The sequence below is a fragment of the Corvus cornix genome, chromosome 3, assembly GCF_000738735.6.
Source record: "Corvus cornix cornix isolate S_Up_H32 chromosome 3, ASM73873v5, whole genome shotgun sequence".
Classification (NCBI taxonomy): Eukaryota; Metazoa; Chordata; class Aves; order Passeriformes; family Corvidae; genus Corvus; species Corvus cornix.
Genome location: NC_047056.1, coordinates 33949351 through 33970700, shown reverse-complemented (window position 1 = coordinate 33970700; position 21350 = coordinate 33949351). Strand labels below are relative to the sequence as shown.

The 21350-nt window shown below is 38.9% G+C and overlaps 1 protein-coding gene across 1 annotated transcript; it reads right to left on the bottom strand.

The window, feature by feature from the left end:
• Positions 1-2634: 2634 nt before the first annotated feature.
• On the bottom strand, positions 2635-19690 carry SLC30A6 (solute carrier family 30 member 6). The gene is made up of 14 exons (XM_039569137.1): positions 19613-19690; positions 16937-17023; positions 16239-16323; positions 15150-15192; positions 13087-13152; positions 12622-12702; positions 11374-11409; positions 10479-10573; positions 9668-9716; positions 7751-7870; positions 7353-7455; positions 7002-7049; positions 6357-6425; positions 2635-5314 (listed from the first exon to the last, which is right to left on the bottom strand). Exons 1-14 carry the CDS (start codon positions 19613-19615, stop codon positions 4817-4819), a joined length of 1383 nt encoding a protein of 460 aa, XP_039425071.1. The 5' UTR covers positions 19616-19690; the 3' UTR covers positions 2635-4816.
• Between the last annotated feature and the right edge of the window lie 1660 nt (positions 19691-21350).

Below are 21350 nucleotides of genomic sequence, written 5' to 3'. Positions count from 1 at the left end.
GAAGATTAACTGAGAGAAAAAGAAGTCAGTATTTTACTGCTCCACCCTTCTTCCCTACAAAGTTCTACCCTGAGCAAAGAGATTTAAAAAGGAGGTAAGCTATGGGGTTGTAGGCGTGTCAGATTTGGCCTGTATTTTACCATTTTCCTAAAGCAAACATTTTGGAGCATAAGACAATATTAACATCCACATTATGAAGTTGTAACAGAAATACGTATTTACAGCAATGAAAATTTGTAAAACTTTACTGTTACAGGATAGCCTGAAAATTCAATTCAATCTGATTTTGGTAGCTCAAAATGAAACAAAAGCCTTTTGTGTTTTCCTACCGCTTCAACATTGGTGAGAAACATTTGTCTTACCTGCAACTTCTGAAATAGAATACAATGAAAATTCTAAAAAATTAGACAGATGTCTTTATTTTCAGGTATTACTGTACATCAGTGTAAATATATCAAAGCTTCTTGAACTCTTTGCAATCATATTCTCCTCTACTTCAGCCCATGAGAAAATACTCTAAACAACTACATTAAATCTTCTGAAGTTTGAATACTTTGAGCAGCCTCCTAAGTGGCAAAGAAAGGTAACAGAATGGCTAAATATAGAAGTATTAAACATGAATTCGTGTGACTGGTTTGTTTTGGTGAACTCTTGTGGTACTTCATACTTTGCAGGACCTCTGAAAAATGCAGCGCACATTTGCAGTGTGGACTGCTACTCTGCGTCTTTGAGAATTTGAAAGTTAACTTAAAACATGCTTCACTGCGAAATGCTGGATGAGAGGGTTGTTATAACTGGGAAAAGCCTGGTTTTTTAAAAGTCTCTATTAAGACTTAGGTGAAACCATGATTTAACCATGTAGTACACCGAATCATGTCAATTTTGTCACTAACTTTTTACTGTCTGAGCATGCAGCTCTTGAGTTATGTTTACTCAAACCAAAGAAATGAGATACAGGTTGCTGTAATATGAGTCAGTATTTCTCAAAATGTGAAGAAAACACGAAAAGGCTTGCCTTCTTTTTTCTTCCCCCTTGGGTTTTGGGTTTGGGGGTTTTTTTGGTGCAGGAAAAGATGGCCATCTCCTAACTGGATGCAAGCCCTGGAAAGGTTTACTTAAAGAGGGAAGGGTCATCATCTTAACAATTTATATGATCCATCATTCATTTAAAAAATAATTGCTGGAAGGAAAACTTACATCAAGCCAGTAACCATGTGAATCCAAGAATCTAAGCTCTCAAAAGCACAAGAAGTAATCAGTAAAGCAGACATGGTACAAGGTGGGTTCTCATTGCTTCTAAGGCAGAAGAGAACAAGCAGGTAGGACAAAGTCAAAGCTATATGACAAAATACTCAGAAAACAAAAAATATAAGTGAAGACACCAGGACTGGTATCTCTTCTACTCTCAGTTCCAACACTGAATATGAATAAATATCCAGATCCATAGGATCTGGACAAGTACATGACAGATAATCACTTCAGAATTCAGAGAGAGGCTTTATGTTGAAGAACCTATGCCCAGATAGTTTCTCCTTCCCTGTTGGATGGTGGCAGCAAGGCTTAGGAATCAATAGAGGACTTCAGCTAGTCTAATCAGCAGAATTGCTGCCCAGGTTCTCTCCTTGAGATGGACTTGTCACATCTCAGTCAAGGGGAAGGGAACAAAAATCAATTTACCACCCACAAAAGGCTGTCACTGGCTTTGTGTGCCAAAGGTGTCTGTGGTTACCACCTGGGTAAAGGGAGTGCAAAACACAACTCAAGAGCCATCACTTAACATGTAAAGCTGATAAAAACCCTGTATTATGGTAGTTATTTCTCCTGTAACAGGTGCTCTGGCTCCTTCTGTATCAGAACAAGGCAGTTTCTCCTTGAAAGAATATGAAGCCAAATAATGGTACGTGCCCCTCAAACTCTCTAAAGCTGGATGCATTTACCTACAAGTGATTGTGATCCTGTGCAATCACAGCTGGAACAGCTCAAGGGAGTAACAATGCCAAATCCTCTGGCAGACAGAGATGACAGTGAGTCCCAGTGCTCTTTCTTCTCTAGCTGGGACAGCATTCCTAGCATTAGGAATGAAGATTATATAAATTAGCAATTCTTATTCACTACATATCAAATAAACATTTAGACTGTGACCACTTAATAGCAAAACACAGTTAGAAAAGACAAAATGTATAAAAAACACTTTCTGTAGAATTATTCCAAGGACCCAGTCTACACTGGTAGTAGACCCAGCAAAACAGTTCTGAAGTTTGACATACCTGCTCATTGAGACTGAAGTATCACCCCAGAGCATCCCTTAAACAATACATATAGAAAGATAACTATAAAATCTTGTACACAAATTACCACTTTCTCCTTGTCATTTAAGAATTACACTGATTTTATTTTCCTCATATAAAAGGAGACATTTTACTCTGTGCTGATTAAACAAATATTCTTAATATATTCATAACAATAAAGCAGCTAAAAAGCTGTTCTAATATCTAAAAGAATATTTATCATCTGCACATATGATATATATTGTAAACAATCACTCAAAAAATATTTTTGTTAAAGTGATTATATTGCACTCAGAATTCTGGGATTCTCACCCTCCCTTCTCATTTCAAATCAAAGATCAGCTTCATTTTTTAATAAAATGGAGATTTAATTTTCTACTGAAAACAAGTAAGCATGCATTCAATATAATACAATGTATTGAAAGTATCAGAAAAAGGGCATGTGTTTGATTATGAAACTGGAGTAAGGAACAATTCTTAAACAGGCCACACAAGAGTAGTATATTGTAAACATTCTGCTGGCTCTAAGGTGTTGCAGATGCTGTAGAAAGTGCAGTCTAGTTCAGCACCCAAGAGATACAGAGAATCTGTTCAAGTGTTCTGTACTTCAGTGAATTTCCATGCAGCAATGGCACATGTAACACACTCACAGAAAGACAGGATAATGAACCAGAGGTGATTACTGAGTTAATACTGACCTCATAGAAACAGAGCCAATTGTTGTCTCTTCATTCTAATCTTTAAATGAAAGTTTCCCAGGTCATTACGTTTTCTTACAGAGCAGTGAAATTTTCACTCTCGCTGCAAATGAAGTACAGAACTAGATTCCCTACTTGTAGCTTACATGGACAGTGTCCCAGTGGCAGTCTGGACACTACCCTCAGCCTAAAACATCCCCACAAGATACATGCAGAATGTCACCTTGCTTTTGCAAGAATGACTACCTCCTCCAAGCACTGGCTCAAGAAACACAGGTCATGGAGAGGGGAAAAAAAAAAGAAAAAAAAAGAGGAATGCAGTGTCCTTATGCAGAAAAAGAAATCCTCAGCCAGTGAAGAGGCCACAGATCTTTAAAATTCAAAGGAAGGCTGTTTTCTCCACTCAGATCTACATGAGAAAGATCTCTTTATCAAAGCCATTCTCTTCAGGTAACATAGTATCCTTGGAATCCCTGAGATACTACAGCTCCTTGTAACCACCTCGCAGAAATGGAGACACTGACTTAGCACACAGATGAACAAGGTGGAAGCCAATATACAGCACCCTGAGTTGCAAGTGAAACCACAGGAATGGGCAACCCATTCCTAGACGGCCAAGAGATGCAGAAGAATGAGCAGAGGAGCAATTGTAACATAGATACTGCACAGGGGAACAGAAAAAAAACTGAAGTATTTCTAAAAGGCCTTTCCCTGTTAGCAGAGCAGAGGAAGAAAAGACAGCAATGAGAGAGAAGAGCTCTCTGAGAAAGGCCCTGGAGAAATACGGACACCTCAGTGTACAGCAGAACAGTAATGCAAAAGCAGAGACAAGTTAAGTGGTCTCATTCCAAGTGTGCGCCAAAGGTTAAGCACTCCAGCAGTGACCATGAACTGTCAGCGATCACTGACCTGTACTCTGGATATAAACCAGGAATACAAATAAATTACTTTTCCCCCTGGAACTACAGAAAAAATACAAAGAGGAAAATACAAAGTCACAATCAAATCATAGAATACTCTCCATAGTCAAAAATGAAATACTGGCTTCAGAAACAATAGCCATCTGTTCTGTATCCTAAATAGGGTTAACTGTAAAAAAGAGGTGCTTGTAAAATCTTAAGTTTTAAGTATTTTATTTCCCAGTATATTGCTAAATAATTCTGCAGTTAAACCAAAAAGTAAGAAATATCAGAGATGAGTATGGAATAGTTACAACTAGAAATGGTTGCTGAACCATCTGAATTTCTATAAAAGAGTCAATAAAAATGTAAAAACATGGTATCACAAAATTAATCACAATCTGAAAGGCCGGATTGTCTTCACAATGGCCACAACATGAAAACTGATGGATTTTTGCAACCAAAAACTAACTGTGATTTGGCCCAAACATGGTTTAATACAGCAATCAAACATCTCTGAAAATTGGGACTTGTATTTCTGCCATTTCCTATTCTCTCAGCTCTTCAGCACTCAGTAACTAATTCTCATTAGAAAAAAAATGTAAGCTGGTCACAATTTTATTCTCTAATGGAGTTGTGCTGCATCTCAATACATTCTTGGATAAACAAAGAAAAGGAGATAAAAAAGATGAGTAGAAATAGATACCCTATAAAAACTACTTGTAAAGTATTTTAAGTCTGGAAAATATGTGTGGCATTACACAGGCTACTGCTGATGCGAAGAAAAAACTGCTATTTAACCACTTCATGAATATGAACAATGCACTTGTTCCCAGCCATTTAGAATGATTTGACATTCCAAATGTTTGTAAAAATTGGGTAATAAAAGAATTAAGTCAATACCCTTAAGTACAATAAATAATGGTGTTTATTATGGTCGGGGCTGACCACGAGCGTTTGTTCCATATCTGCTTGGGACATTTGCAAAACCAGTTCTGAATCCTTGAGCTGCTCCCATTCCTGGTATTCCAAGTCCTTGATTGAGTACACTGCTGTAGGGTGCAGATCCATGATTAAAGCCCAATCCATAGGGCTTTGTCTGAGTGTTTAAAAGGATGACTGGACTCACATTTTTGCCTGGTGTGTTAAAAGAAAATTCTGGTGGTGGGCTGCTGGGCTTAGCTGGAGTGGATGTAACAGGGTTCAAATTATCAGCAGCTTTCAAAGATGGCATTGGAATAATGTGATGATCCGAAAGGTTCAGAATATTGTTTGCAATAGGCACAGATGATAAGGTAGGTCTGATCCAGTCATCTTTGAAAATCTGAACAGTCAAGGTAGAGACCAATGTGTATAATCTGTTAGTGACATGGGCAAGTACCATTTGTTCATTCGCATCTCTCCGAATTCGGACATGGACTGATCCAGCCTAGGAAGTGATAAAAACAAGTTGGCTGTTAATTGTTACTCCAGTCAAGATTCCCCATATGCATTTAAGAAGAGGTAAGTTATTCTGCAGAGAATTATACAACGACCTTTTGCAGTGGAGACTACTGACTAAATTAAGAACATTATTACAGGACACATTTTGATCTTTCCTAATGTGTTGCTCTCTTATGAACATATCAAGATCATCATTCAGGAAAAGTGAGTCTTAGAACCAAACTATACAATACAACATGTGATGGGAGGAAAGGCAACAGCTGGGGGGGAAAATGGCTCAAAAGAAGAACAAGGCGCAGACAGACCTCATACGCCAAATTTAGGCATAAGCGGCAGAAGAGTAAACTGAAAGCTATTTTTACATCAGAAAATGAGAACTACTGCCTTCTTCGTTGTTTCAGGAAGGGTAGCATACTGGAAGAAATCAGTAAAGAAATATTCTAAGAGTCTTCGTTTTCCAGCTGTCACAACATACCTACATCAACGTAGGAGTAACCAAGTTCTGGGTGATCATTCTGTATCACAAAAAACACCCCTTCATTTCTTTCAGCTTACAGAATTATTGGTACATAACTTTAGATATTTTGTTCTACCTTCTCCCCTAGCAATGCTGAAAACATATGATTCTACTGTCTACTGTAGACCTTTGGTGCATTAAGGGTTACAGTTTTCTTCTCTCTTCCTAGACAATTTTCACTAACACACCATTTTGAAAAACATCTTTTCTATTGTTTTTGATTCCCTTCATTCCCAAAACACAAGAGAAATCCTACAGTTGCAAAAATGCATTCTTTAAGCCAGAACTGCAGTATACATTAGTAACATTAACCAGTAACAAAGCTTTAAAAATTTAAAGGACAGGGGAAGAGAAGTTTTGCAATAAAGCACAAGAACTGAGTACTGACTCCATCAAAATTTTTTATAATTAATATTTCAGAAGAAATATCTTACATTATTTAAATTTTAAAAATTAAAGTAGTATCTGACAACTTTTTTTTAAAGGTTAGAAAAATAAAGACATAACTTACCAAAGTGCCAAAACCTAATGTCCAGAAATGTTCATTTCGAACTTCCAACACTCCATCCAAAGTTGAAACCTAATTTTACATAAACATTTCACACAAGTATGAAAATAAATCAGAAGTTTCAAATCTCTTTAGAAATGTACTTTTATACATAACTGAATAACAAATAATTTTCAGTAGTGAAATAAAAGCTCCATACACAGAACAGATGGTATGTGTTAATGTCACTAATGCTTATCTACTGCACTTTTGCTACCCTTAAACATCCAAATCCATCAAAAAAGGTTTAAGGAACTTATTTCAAGTAACTCTTGCAGCCATATTGGAGTATGTTCTCAACTTGATATGCTGTAATTCAACAGCTGCGTGTACTCCTTTTCCTCCTTCAACTCACATTTGTAAACCACTTCAATGGTAGCTCAAATTTAAATAAAAACAACCTGCACTACTTAAACAGATTTGTTCCAGATACCTAAATGATGCTATTCATCTTGGAAAGCAAGATTCCTATTTTCTACATGCAGATAAAAAAAAAAAAAATTTAAAAATAATTTAAACGAACTTCTTCGACTACTCAGAAAATTCTTCACATTCCTAAATGCTTATTAGCTGTGCACACTGTATGCTATGTATTATACATTGACTTACCTCCCTAAGAAGTTTATCTAACTGGCCAATCACATGAGGTGGGGTTGTCTTCAAAAAGAAGAGGAAAAGAAAAGACAAAAGATATAATAAAGATTAACTGGCCCTGTTTAAGTAAGAGAGCCTTTAAGTCTGGTCTACCCACACAGGAGACCAATGGCACTTTCATTAAATTCTTACGACTTTGTGATGCATATTTGCACTACCCTTAACATTCTTCTAGCACATCACAAATTCCCATTGGAACACTTCCTATTTGCAAGCTTAAAACAGATCTTAAGGGATTCTTTTTTTAATGAGGACGTTTAACAAAACCGAAAACACAAAATCTGTTGATGTGTGACGCTGCCTTACCTGGAGTAGTACTTTCCCACTGTAGACACTCATGGGATACATGGTACCAAATGTCATCAAAGCAATTGCTATAGCAGAGGCTGTGTCCACAGCAAAATAATTGCTAGGGAGAAAGAGCAATTTTAAAGAAACACTGGTTATTTACATATTTGAAAGGCAGAAGAACTTTTGATTCTTTTTTCATTCTTTTAAATTATATACACTTACAGAATTTTACACAAACTAATCTCATTTGAACTCATTCATCTTGGAGAACAGACAGATGCATTTGTAGAGTTGCAAAGCTATTCATACAACATGCAGCTCTAGATGAGATCATTCCTTTCATGTAAAAAATGTATTTTGAGATAGACTGGATACAAAAAGAGTTACTGTTTTAAAACAACAACTATACATACTTGATTTCGATGAGCATATATGTAATGCAAAGAGCCAGAGCTCCAGCAATATCAATCAAGACAAAAGGGTTCATCCGTGGCAGAAAGATGCTACTCAATCCTGGGATGATTCCACAAATACTGCAACAAAACAGAAAAAACAGCTGTCAGCCAGCTCTTCATCATTACTTCGAAACACCAAAACTACAACCACAATTACCATTTGACTTCTAACATATGCTGCTGCCATAGCATAGGATGAGTACTGTAAAGGCCCCACTAATTCTGCTCAAAGGCTGCTGTCAGCAAAAATTACTCAAGTATTTTTTTCAGGTAACACAGGTCTACAATACAGCTGTATCAGCTGTATGCAACACAAGTACTTTATGGGTTCAATGTTGGTATTACATAGATATATGTAGTGAGGGATTTGCATATCACCAGTCTTCAATCCATCTGCCACCTTGGTGTGCAAAAGTGTCCCAAAGCCAAAGCTAATTAATTCATGAAGTCTGAAAGGAGGAAGAAGACCAGCTACATAAGAGGAGACCAAAAAAATGCATGAGGGAATGCTGGGAAAATTATTTATTTATAGCTATCTCCTGTCAAGAGGAGTTTGTGTGCTTCCCAGTGAATACAAGTGCATGTCATGTCCTGGAAAACTGAAAGGCAAAGACAACACGAAATGTTTTGTTGCTATGGTTAAAGCCAACCTATGTTTAGACATCATGTGCTGGCCTGCTCCTGTAAGAATTTTAATCAACATAATTATATACAGGTGCAGGTATTTTTTAATCAGCACTGCTTCACATAACACATCTGAAATAGCTGTATCCATACTAATTCTTTTTTTTTTTTTTTTGTATTATATACACTGTATACAGATTATCTCGAAACCCAGTAGAAATTATAGTACTCTTGATTTGGGACCTCCTCAAGTTATCCATCAGTGTCCTTGCCCATAACACTGTGTTTCCACACTGACAAAAGGAAAACTGTGCTACTGTCTGTGATTGGTATGCACCTTTTTTTTTTCTTTACACTAAAACTTGGGCAACCTAATTATTAGTCTTCCAAAAATATTTTGCAGATTTTGGTTCTGATGATGTAACATCTTATACCCACACAAAATCAATTCTTCTATTATCAAGTCAGCATTCTCTGCTTTCCTTAGCTGTAAAAAGATCACAAGACACAGAAACAGATGGGCTTTGAAGCATACTTAACATGTTTTACAACTTGGTTTAAGAAGAAGAACTTGGTTCTTCTTTCGATATTGACAGATACTTGGAAGAACATGTATGGATTAAAATAAACTTTCCTGACACCTGACAAAACTATTTGCAAACAGTGTTATCTTGTATTCAGATATCCAATACAAGCAAGACAGTTAGCAGACAAGATGAACGAGCAACACTGCTCATAGCCCTGAAAGACACAGACTTTCCAGTTTCCTGCTGGACCGGTGAGGAATTTCCATAGCTATGGTTCAGTGAGTAACCTGTTTCATATATGACATTTAAACTCAACCATCTGAAACATTTGTCCAGCCCACAGATAAACATATGTAATAAACATAAATTATTACAAAATATATCACTCAGTAATGCATGTTGCAAAATGCAGTTCAAGTATGTACAGGATAATGCTGGTTTTCCTGTTCTCATCCAAAGAGAATTACACATAATCCATTTAACACATACACTCAAAAGAAAAGATACCCAGGAAGACATATTTCTGTTAGATTGTTGTATCTGGGAACTATGGGAGACAGTGTTTGCTCCGGAGTTCATACAGGAGACCTACAGTAGGTACAGCTATTCTAAAAGTTCTAATACAAGTTTATGCCTCAATACCCCTCCAAATTGTTATTATACACACAAAACCAACATTGCCTTCCAGAAGCTAATGATTCTGAAAAACAATTTAAAGCTTTACCTTCTACTAAGATCTGCAACATGCTCCTGAAGCCAACTTGTGCTGGCAGCTGCAAAAAAAGGAAGGTAATAAAGTTACCACAATTTTAAGTACCATTTTAAAGTTACTACATTTTAAAGTCAACATAAGTTTTATTTTAAGGGAAGAATCCAATAAATACACTGTGAGTAAATATATCTCAACAGATACCCTGGCACTTGAAAAAAGCCCAAAGTCTGTCTTTTCCAGGCAGCAAGTACAACATCCACTCTCATAATAATCTGATTAAAGACAAATATAATTGGAGGTTATAACCATTATCTTTTATATAATGGATAATATATATTTATAACTATGGACAATTTACAGGACAATTATAACAGGACAATTTACTATTGCGGGAATGACTGCAAACCTACTTCACAATGAAAAAGGCAAAAGAGCTTTTAAAAAGAACTATTGCATTAACTTATTTTTAATCCATTAATACATCCATAAAATGTCTTGAAAGTTCTGGTATCTGTCACATGATCTTCACTGGTTGAATTCAAAAGATTGAAAATAAAAGATACTGCAGCATTAAAATGGTACTTGATTTATCATATTAATGACTACATACTACTCAGAGCCTTATAAGCAAACTGGAGTTGAAAATCAGATGGCAATTCTACTGCACAAAGTTACATTAACAGAGGTAACAGTAATATATACCCACTATTGTTATTGTTACCCACTCTTATTAAGAAAATTACCAGACAAGTTATACGTTGATAAAAATAGGAACGTTAACATCTTTTTCTCAATTCTTGTTATAGTCTAATTTATCACATACCTTCAGAGACATAAGCAAAAGGCTTATTCTTAATGGAAAGCATTGTAAATAAGTTGAAAAAGAGAGCCACGAAAGTACCAACCAGCAGTCGTCCCCTAGGGAGGGGAAAAAAGGTGTCTTAATTTCCTATCATCACAGAACATGTAATCAAGTAACTGTAACTACCAATAACAGTATCAAAATACTTTGCTTGGTTTCATTCACTGAGGCTGAAAACAAGCAGGATAAACTTGTGTAATACTTAATAACCAACAGTGTATTATCATTGTAAGGGTTATACAAGATCACTGAACTTCGTACATTATTGTTATCACATAATGCTCATAATGTTGAGTAACAGCTCTTAACTGATTGCACATATGCACACACATATGTACCTGTCCTTTGAAAATATAAATACATTGTCCCTTCAGCAGCACAGCTAAGAAGCTTAGCTTTCTATGGAATTATGCCATACACCCCCAGCCTTCTTCTACAACTACTTCCACATACATTCCAGGTCCCATTCTTCTGCCCCATAAAACCTTCTCTTCCCTTCCCCATGTTCTTTATAGTCTTCACCATCTCTGCAACACTTTCAGTTTGCTTATGACCACAGCATCCTTCCCCCCCACACACCAGGCCTTCCTAGAGGCCGCAAGAAACAAAAGGAACTGATCTAGGAAAAGCAGCAATATATAGTTAAATCACTATTTGAGAGAGCATGAGCATTAAATTTCAATTGTACCTTGAAAAGAACTGTTTGCAGTATAGCTTGCACATCATTTGAAACAAATGCCAAGGCACCAAAAGCAATTTGGTACTGGAAGTACTTGCATAACTAATATATGTTAGATTAAGAACTAGAAACACAAAAGGACAAGAACACATTTTACATGCCAAAATCATTTCTTACGTGTGTATCTCAGGCTGTTCCAGAAACCGCTCCGCACTACAAAAATAATTGAACATTTGAGTTATATTCATACAGTAAAGCCTTGATACCTGAAGATTATTTTTACAGCTCTGTAGAATTAGCTGCCATTCATAAACAAAAACTGATAGATACAGTGCTGCAAAAAAATGGATTGCTTAAGAAAACAACAACTTTTATAAGCAATGAAAGCATTTAACACTGAATCGAAGGAGATGTAATTTAGATATCCCAAATATTTCCAAACTGTGCCACATATGCGCTAGCTACCATGAATACTGCCTACATGATAAAAATATGCTTGTAAATGAACATGAAAAAAAATATTGCTTCTGGCACCACCACCAGTGTTGGCAAACACAACAAACTAAGTCTGAAATTCCTGACTTACAGCCTCACACTAAGCAAGGTCAAATAAAGTAGACATTGCATACTGTGGTGGAGATATAGATCTTTTTTCACCCACCAGTGAGTTAACAAATGAGCTTCAGCTGTAACAGAAAAACCTGCTAAGTTTGTGGAATTTCCTAAGACTGATGTTGGAAAACTTGGAGATTTTGACAGAGGTTCATTCATTCCAGTGTACTGTCAGTTCAACACACTGACCTTATAGTATGAAGTTGCTAAGTTGTTAACATAGCCCTTTATACAGAAAATAGAGCCATTGAATAGAAAGAGGGAAGATACACTGCCCCAGTTTTAAATTCCAGATGTTAGTTAACAAAAGCCTCTTCATCTTTAAAAACTAAAATAATGTTTTAGGCTAACCTCTCAAAATACAAATGCTTCACGCATAGATGGTATGGCAAATTAATACTTGAGCAAATTTTGAGGGAGTGAAGAAGTTGATGCTTTAAACATTCAGATCCTTGATATATTATGAAGCTGCTTTGACTTCCAAAAATAAGAGAAGAAAAAAAAAATCAAGATGCATAAGGAAATGCATTAATTACCCAACTTTTTGGAAAAAATATTCTTCAAACCATTAAATCTTTTCCTAGAGAGCTTTTTAAGTACACTTATCAATTCCCATCTTTACATCTAAAGCCAACATGTAGTGTAATAAACGCAAGCAAGCAGTAAGGTTTAGCAATACTTTTTTTTTTAAATCTTAAGTTTTTTCTAAAGTATCTCTCTACATACAGCACTTGTAGAATGCATGTGCTTTTGGTTGATCTAGATGATATCCTCATATGTTAAAAAATTAAAGAAAACCGTATATAACCCTACCTTTCTTTCAGTATAAAAAGAGCACCAAGCTGTGCCAGAACTGTAGATGCAAATACAGCTAGAACTTCAAACCTTTCAAACCTGAAATTTGAGAATTAAGTTTAGAAACACTGAACATTGAACAACGCATCAAAAAGAATCTTTTCTGTGCAAGAACCAGCAGAATACACCTACTCTTTCCAGTTCCTTCAACAGCAGACAGATGGGAAGAAACTGGAAGTTTTATGGAATAGGCATTATTTTCAGTTTCTTTTAACATTCCATTCATCAGAGACACCTTAAAATTAAGCATTTCTTAGTTCTTCTTCCTGTCCACCCCCTCCTCTGTAACTGTTCTTTACAATATGTCTTCGCCCTCCTCATTTTTAGGCTCTTTCACATAGAGATTATTACTGATGGCTGTTCAGGGATCCAGGCAATGAAATATTGTATTATCAAACACTACATCTTGTTATTAGTACTTACCCAAATGAATAGACTGGGCTGGGTTTCTTCATCATTACCCAGTAGCTTATTAGACATGTTACCAAACTGAAAAGAGGGGGAGAATTAGACTATGATAAATAACTGCACCCTTTACCAACTGCATGATCTACAAATACACACTTGAGCCACCAGAACTCAAACAAACGAATACAACCACGTCTTATGCTGAACTCAAACTCCATCACTGTCACAGTGATGTTCTAAATACTCATGTGCTTTTTGAACTTGCCTAGAAATGCTGTAACCTGAGAAAGGCCATTTAAATGAGAAGGAAGCTGATAAGTAAGACAGAAGAGTGAAAGAAAAAGCAAAGAAATCTCTCCATTAAAGTGTTCCTTTAGAGATATACCATGAACTAGATTTAGGATTCTAGAATAAGTCTCAGGCCCAAGTATTGCCTTTCTTTCACACAGTGTAATTTCTCTACATATATGGCCAAAACAGATTTACTTTCTTTGGCTGTGTTCACCTACACAGGCTCTTATCTAGCTGGCCATTCACTGACAGCCACAGGTCTCTCTTGCTATCTTCTGTCCAAATTTTTCTCTCATATTGAACATCTAGAATTCCAAGTATTTTGGAATCTCCATGGTAGTAGTCAGAATGTTTCAAGGATGAGTATAGTTTTCTTTGCCTATTTTTCCTCTATTGAACCCTTTGAACAATTTTTTCTATTGGAATCCACATGGATTCGGTGCCATCTGTGCTTTCATGCACTCCTTTTGTAATTAACAATGTTAAATCACACTGGATCAAGAAATCATCCCTACAACTGATGAACAATCACATCCTAACAACTTGATCGTCAGCTGTGTAGAATAAAAGTAAAAGCAAAGGAAGTAATACTGTTCATATACAAAACAGTAAATTCATATACTCAGTAAGACTATTATATACCACCTGGAAAATGACAAAAAGAAAGGAAGCAGAAACTGATTTTTGCAGCAGAATTACTGAGCATTGTTCTCCCTTACAGCAAATCAAAACTCTTGAAAGAGATTGCTGTGAGTTAGAATAATCTTCTAGTCTAACCCCTAATTAACCTACAATATGAGTGCCAGGGGTGTTCTACCTTCTCCTAAAACTGAAAAAGAAAAAAAAAAATCTATACAAATAGGAAATACCACATCAACACTTTCCTCAATTTCCCCAAGGTGAAAAAGGTATTTTGAGTCAAGACAACAAAAACTCAGTAGATACAAAATTCTAAGAGAAATATGAGATTCATTAAAGTCAAATCACAATTCTAATAGTCACAGATCAATTCTTTTTTGTGCCTATACCAAAAAGTCATTTTTGTTTCTGCATGTTTGCTGATGTTATTTATAAATGTTTTACTGTAAGTCAGGTAAGTTATGGTACGTAGTGGACATATTATAACTCAGAAAGCTGATCCATACCTTTTATAAGATAGTGAGATAGCAAGGAAAATAATGTAGGCTAATATTTTTAAAATATATGCATTTTACCTCCCAACCAGTGCAACCATTCTGTATCTGAGATAAGAACTGAATATATTTCATGTCTGTATTATCAATATTACCAAAAGCATTCAGAACTATCATACTAAAAGTTGTTTCAATATAATTTTGTTAGGAAACAAGAAAAATACTGAAAATATCTAATGAGCTTATGTGCAGAGTGCTTGGTATCCAGCTTACGAAATAGAATTACATGCTTCTGGTTTCCTGATATTAAAACTGAGGGTTACTTCACAATCAGTGACTATGGCATTAGGAAAATGTTCTGAGAGAACAACCAGACAACAGTTTTATGCTATATTGTTTTATGTTGTCACGCATCTGCACAGAGAAATCCATGACTGAACTGATCAGTTACTGGTCATTCTCAATATAGCTATGGTGGGTTTTACCATCTATTTATTGTGTGCAATTTTATATTCGTTTAAACTATATTTAAACCAGTTACTGTTTCTATCCTGATGATTTAAGTTACAGGTCTTTGAACCTGTAAGTAAATTTTAAATGCATAGAAATATACCGACAAAATAAACAGTAAGACAAAATGGGAAAAAAACTCACCTGAAAAGATCAAAGATTGTCAAATATGTGTAAGCAGTTAAAGCTGTAAAGAAAAGTAAATATTAAAACTTAATATTTAATTTTTTAATGCAAAACTCACTTGTATTCTAAGCCCCTTTTGTGCAGCTCTTTTCAGTCTTCTACCTACACAAACTGCCTCTGCTGATAGAACAAGTCTCTGTGAATATTCTAAAGACACCAATGTATTTAACATCATAAGCAGGTTGATTAAGGCAATCCTAGTTCAACTAAAGCATGTAATAAAGCCCAGATACAAAAGGTATCACATTTGTGACTAAGCTGCGACTAGGAATTTAAGTACTTAAAAGTCAGGAGATCTTTCAGAGACACATCACTTACCAAAGCTAGAGATCTCTCATGTGCATTATAGCAGTGGAAAGTAGGTTGAACAGAATTTTTTTTGCATCTCTAACCTATCCTGAAACTGCAAGAAAACCTGCATAAAAAATTAAAAACTAAAAAAGCATTCTATTCTCAGTACAGATGATGGGAAGCACATCAAAGCCCCTATCCAAAAGCAGAAGGCATACAAAACTGCATTGGGTCTGGCTGATCTGTAGTTCATTTCCCCACAGCAGCCCTCACAGTGCTGTGCTTTGCCGTGGCAACTACACAGGTGTTGTACCACTCCAGGGTTTTGGCTACTGCTGAGTATTCCTTGGAATCAAAGAAGTCTTAAGCCTTTTGCCACGCTACAAACATCCTCATTCAACTCCAAGTGAGGGTCTCTGTATCAGTCACTGGTTCCACTTATACAAGGAACAGGTTTGAGGACTAGTAACTCAAAAGTCTACTGGTTTTCAGTCTTAAAGATTAAGAAGCTACTGCAGAAAGCAAATGACCAGCAGGACTGAAAAACTGTGCAAACTTTGAAGGACTTTCACCCATCCAAACTTGTCTGTGAAAAATGCTTCTAAGCTGACTGTGGCAAAGCAAAAGGAAGCACTTTCTGAACCTAACCTCTAGCTCCATTAAGTGCTGGACTTGGCTTTTTCAGTCAGCTGGAACTTCACAAGCTAAGAAACACACGGTAGTTTGTTGTAGTTTCAGTACATGAGAGCCACCTACCTATGCTGTTTGTAGAGCTGCACCACATGAGCAGGAGGCCAATACATATTAAATTTATAGCACCAAACAGTAAAATCTTCCAGGACTGTTGATGAGAATAAATATGTTCTTTACACCTTCCAAAATTTACAAGACAAAAATATATCAATCTGGTCTTAAAAAACAATATTGCAGTATTTGGTCATGCAAACAGATCTTGCTTCTCCTCCCTCCCAAAAATTCACCACTCATTTCAGAACAACAAGCCCTTATTCTATTTTAAACTTTACAGATTATTTTAGAACTCATTTATGAATGCCACCATGCTTAAAATACCTTTTTGGTCTAAAAAAAACCCCACCCATCTATAATATTTGCATTTTATTACAGCACACAGCACCTGACTTCTGAAGACCAACTTGTGCAACCTTGTATTAGTGGGTTCCTTTTTTGTGCTGAAACTTTGGTCCCAAAAACATCTGCAAATACTCAGTTTACAGTTCTACTGAACCCATCATTTACAAGTATAATTCTGGAGAACACTAATTGACAGGAACAATACACAGGAAGGAATATAGCTGCAGAGATAGATTTTTATTTTAAGCACAGCTAGAAAAATCCAAAGAAAAATTTTCACAATATACTTAATACTGTATTTTAACTTATCCCAGTTAATGTATTTTTATTATGATGATGATTTTTTTTTAAGCAATACTTACCCTTCTGTCTGCTGCAACCAACCTAAATTCATGTGTTAACTTTCCAACCAATGATCTCTGTGATTTGCGGAACAGGTGTATTGTCCCCTTAAAAAAAAAATAGTTTAATTAAAAACTTTACTTAAACCATAATTTAAATTAGCATAAAGGAAATCTTCATCTATGAACTATTTTCATAATTATATCAAAGACGCAGGTGAATTTTTTGTTAATTAGAAATACCACATAAACTTTAAACTCAGTATTTTGGTAACCATTTCACATGGTTATTATATTAGAAAATGACAAATTACTTAGAATCAAGCTTCATTTAAACATAATCCAGAACTCAGGTTTACTGGAAAAGATACTAAAGTATCATTTAAAGAGTGGGTTTTAACTTTTATTTAGATGAAACTACTCCAGACAGTTTGAAAACACAAATATATTTGTTTATCAAAGCACACTTCCCACCCAAAGGCAATGGATTCCTTAAACAGGAAAATATTGTTCACAGATTATAAAGGAGAGCCCACCACAGAAGTAAAAACAATGCTGGCGATGTGGTGGCCACAGGGCCAGTAACAAAACAAGACATACCAACAATGTTGGCTCTGACTTAACCTAAATGCACCCAGTAGCTGTGGTCAGTGCAGGTGCTCCCTCCCCTACCTTACAGAGACCTGCAGATGAGCTCTGTCCTGGTGTGGAGATGGGAGAGAGGGGCATGGTGCTCCTGGAAGCGTGACAGGGAGCAGACTACCAGAGAAATTCATCCACCATGCCACCTGGCTCCCCTTCCCCAGAGGGTCCAAGCTTCTAGCTGGTCGTCCTCCCTCCTGCTCTCCCCACAAAGAAGTAAACTTTCCACATGAAAAGCCCTTCTGATTTGCAACAGTAACTTGTGAACTTGTAATGATGGTCTGTCATCTGCAGCATTTGGGGGCTGGATTAAGTAAGGCTTGATTTTAAGCTATCACACCTTAGCTGCCAGCAGAAGGCAAAAAGACGTACTAATGGGCTCTTCACCAAAATAAATTCAATTAACTTTCAGACATTTTGTCAACACAGCTGCATTTCATATTATCTGAGAAATACAAGTGTGCCATGAATTAAAATTTAAGCACTACTACAGATCCCAAGTTTCACTCTTCTGGGACAAAACATTGGCATTTACTCTCTTCTTTACTAGCTAATCATTACATGATTGTTTTAATCCTCAACAGACACATGCAGGATGCCAGAACACCTTGGAAAGCTTTTCTAACAGGCAGTGGACTGCCAGCTTATGAAAGCTGCTGTGTTACAGAATCACAAAGAAATATAGACTGTCCTGAGTTGGAAAGGACCCACAAAGACCATAGAAGTCCAACTCCCAGCCCTGCACAGGACAGCCCAAGAGTCACACCATGTACCTGAGAACATTGTCCAAGTGCTTCTTGAGCTCTGTCAGGCTGGTGCTGTGACTGTTTCCCTGGGGAGCCTGTTCCAGTGCCCAACCACCCTCTGGGTGAAGAACCTGTTCCTAATATCCGCCCTAAACCTCCCCTGGCACCACTTCAGGCCATTCTCTCTGGTCCTGTCACTGGTAACCAGAGAGCAGAGATCAGTGCCTGCCCCTCCTCTTCCCCTCACAAGGAAGTTGTGACTGCAATGAGGTCTGCCCTCAGTCTCCTCTCCTCCAGGCTGAACAGACCAGGTGCCCTCAGCCGCTTCTCATACGTCTTCTCCTCCAGACTCTTCGTATCTTCGTAGCCCTCCGTGTCGCCTGTACACGCACCGCTTTCCCACACTGCTGGCACGGTGTCCATCGCCCAGCCGCACCGTGCCACACCTCCTTGTTTACAAAGGATGCCGTGCATCAGAGCTATGTATTCCGTGCCACAGGGGACCTCGTGCAAACTCACGCAGGCCACAGCCCACCCCTGGAAGCAAGCTCCAACTCAGCACGTGTTGCACCTTGCCATTAAAGCGTCCCTAGATCCTACAGTTCTGCCGAGAGCTCAGTGCTGGGCACGGCGGCTGCCCCACACCTCAGCCCCGGAGGGTCCCCGTGTGGAGGAGCTAAAAGCGCTGTACAAGACGCGTTTCTGCAGCGAGCGGCGCTGTCTGCGCCAACAGGTGACAGCACCTGTTATCGATACCGATGTCACTTTAGCGGGGCTCAGCATGAAAAGGGAACATTTCGCCGCCCAGATGAACACGCACACATGGCGGTCGCTCCCAAAAGATCTTTGGGAAGCGAGCCTCAGAGTGACAGCCCCGACACCGGGGAGCAAGGGCACTATAACCTGTTTGTCCTGAGGCGAGTCCCAGCTCCCTGATGTGCCGCTGAAAGAGAACTTCGAGGCTCAGACGGCAGCCCGACGACCTCGTTCGAGACGCACCTCCAGCACAGGAGCCCCCCACGGCCCCGGCTCCCACCCGGGCCCTGCCCGCGGTGCCGGCCGCCCGCGGCCCCGACAGCCCCCGGTGACCGCGCTCCAGGGGAGGGCGGAAAGCTCGGAGGAGGAAACAGCGCACGGGCAGCGGCGCCCCGCGCTCCCCCGGGCCCGCTAAGGGCCGCACCAGCCCGGATGCCCCGCGGCGCCGCTGCCCCGGCCGGGGAACGGGCACTTCCAGCAGCCTCCTCACCCCGTATTCCACGTACGACTTCCCTTCCTCCTTCCCTGCTTGCCCCCAGCAAGGGCCACTCACCATATTACTCCCCGCAGCGGAAGAGACGGCGCCATGCGAGGCCGGAAGGGGCGGGAGAGGTTCCTGTCGCCGCGGCAACGAGCGGGCCCGGCGGGACACGTGGCGGAAGCGGCGCCCGCCGGGAGCTGGCTGCGGCTCCGTGCCGTTCCCGCGGGATGTGCGGCACAGCCCGCCCGCCCTTCGTTCCCCCCCAGCCGGCGGCACGCTGAGCTGGCGGCCCGCTTTAGGACGGGAGGGTCTTGTCTGCCGCCCCACCGCGCCGTTTGTCTGCTCGCTGCCTGCGAGAATCCAAGGAAAGAGCTCCGACGGGTGGTCACCATCACAGTATCAGAATCCAACCTATGACCAAACACCACCATGTCAACTAGAACATAGCACTGAGTGCCACGTCCAGTCTTTCCTTAAAAACCTCCAGGGATGGTGACTCCACCACCCCCCCGGGCAGCCCATTCCAATGTCTAACTACCCCTTCTGTGAAAAAATTCTTCCTACTATTCAACCTAAACCTCCCATGGCACAGCTTAGGACTGTCGTAGTCCTAGGCCTGTTATAGTCTGTCACGATGCTCCACTACAGCAATTCTACAAGGATGGGTTTGCTTCCAGTACGAGCATTCCTCCGTACAGGAATGCACCGGAGTTCGCGCTGGCGTCCCCACCGCCAGCCCTCGCCCTGCCGCGGTGCTCGGCATTAAGGGCACTCAGGACACAGCCTTCAAAAGGCATTTCTTTAGCAAAACCCTCAAAGGACAGCAGCTCTCCAAACTACAGGGTTTATGTTGAAAATTAATCACTTTGTTGTGTGCTGAGATTCTTAGAGCTGCTCCCGTTGCTCCGAATATGATAAGCATTGGAAGCATTACAGTCCAGAGGAGGGATCTGCACGCAGTCTAACCTCATCCCAGAGTCTGCTGCTATCCAAAGCAAACTTGGAGAGAGGATTCTGCTAGAGATTACTGCTACTGAGGCTCTGGAACACCGGGACACGAGGGCTGCGGGGTGACAGCAATCCCCTGGTGTGGGTGGCCAGCAGATCGCTTCACTGTGCCCAGAAGTTCCTGTCAGAAGGAATGTGTACGGCAGGACCACCTGCGTGGAAAGTACAACGAAGTACAGAACAGAAGTCATCTTGGAAGCTCGGACAGCTCTCTCTTAAGAAAAATTGTGTTGCAAAGCACCTGCATGGGATTGAATGTACCAAAAGATTTAGTCACAAGACAGCTTATTTATTACTTATTATTATTTGCAAAGTAAGTGGAAAAGAGGAATCAAAATTGAAGTGAGATATGTTATTAAGACAGATTATTGTGCATAGAAAGATACTTGAAGCAACCTTCTGTAACACTGTCTTATCTTTGTTCTTTTAAGAGTCTATTCAGTTCTCCAGTACCCATAGTTAAACTGGTTAAAAATGTTATTTGCATCTCGCCTGTTCTGTAAAACATACCAAAACACTTACCTGACTGTGAGAGAGAGGCCTGTACATCAAATTAAACCAGGAACAAGCCAGTCTTTAATCTGCTTCCCAGTTAAGTGTGCTTCACAGATAAGTTTTAAGTGTGTATTGTCTCCTGTTCCTGTACATTTGCAGAGCATGTGATTTTATTATTGATAAAAAAAGATAAAACAATTTTTATTTTCCAGATTTTTTGTGTATCTGGTCCTTAGAGGACACAGTATCATTAATTAAGAATATCTAGCAGACTGATCAGGTAATTTTATTCCATAGATATATTTAA

Excerpts from the sequence above, each read along its gene's own strand:
- SLC30A6 (XM_039569137.1), bottom strand. Across the intron at positions 6,426-7,001 it reads TAGATAAACTTCTTAGGGAG|GTTTCAACTTTGGATGGAGT; the intron begins GTAAGTCAATGT and ends ATGTAAAATTAG. Across the intron at positions 5,315-6,356 it reads CATTAGGTTTTGGCACTTTG|GCTGGATCAGTCCATGTCCG; the intron begins GTAAGTTATGTC and ends ATCACTTCCTAG.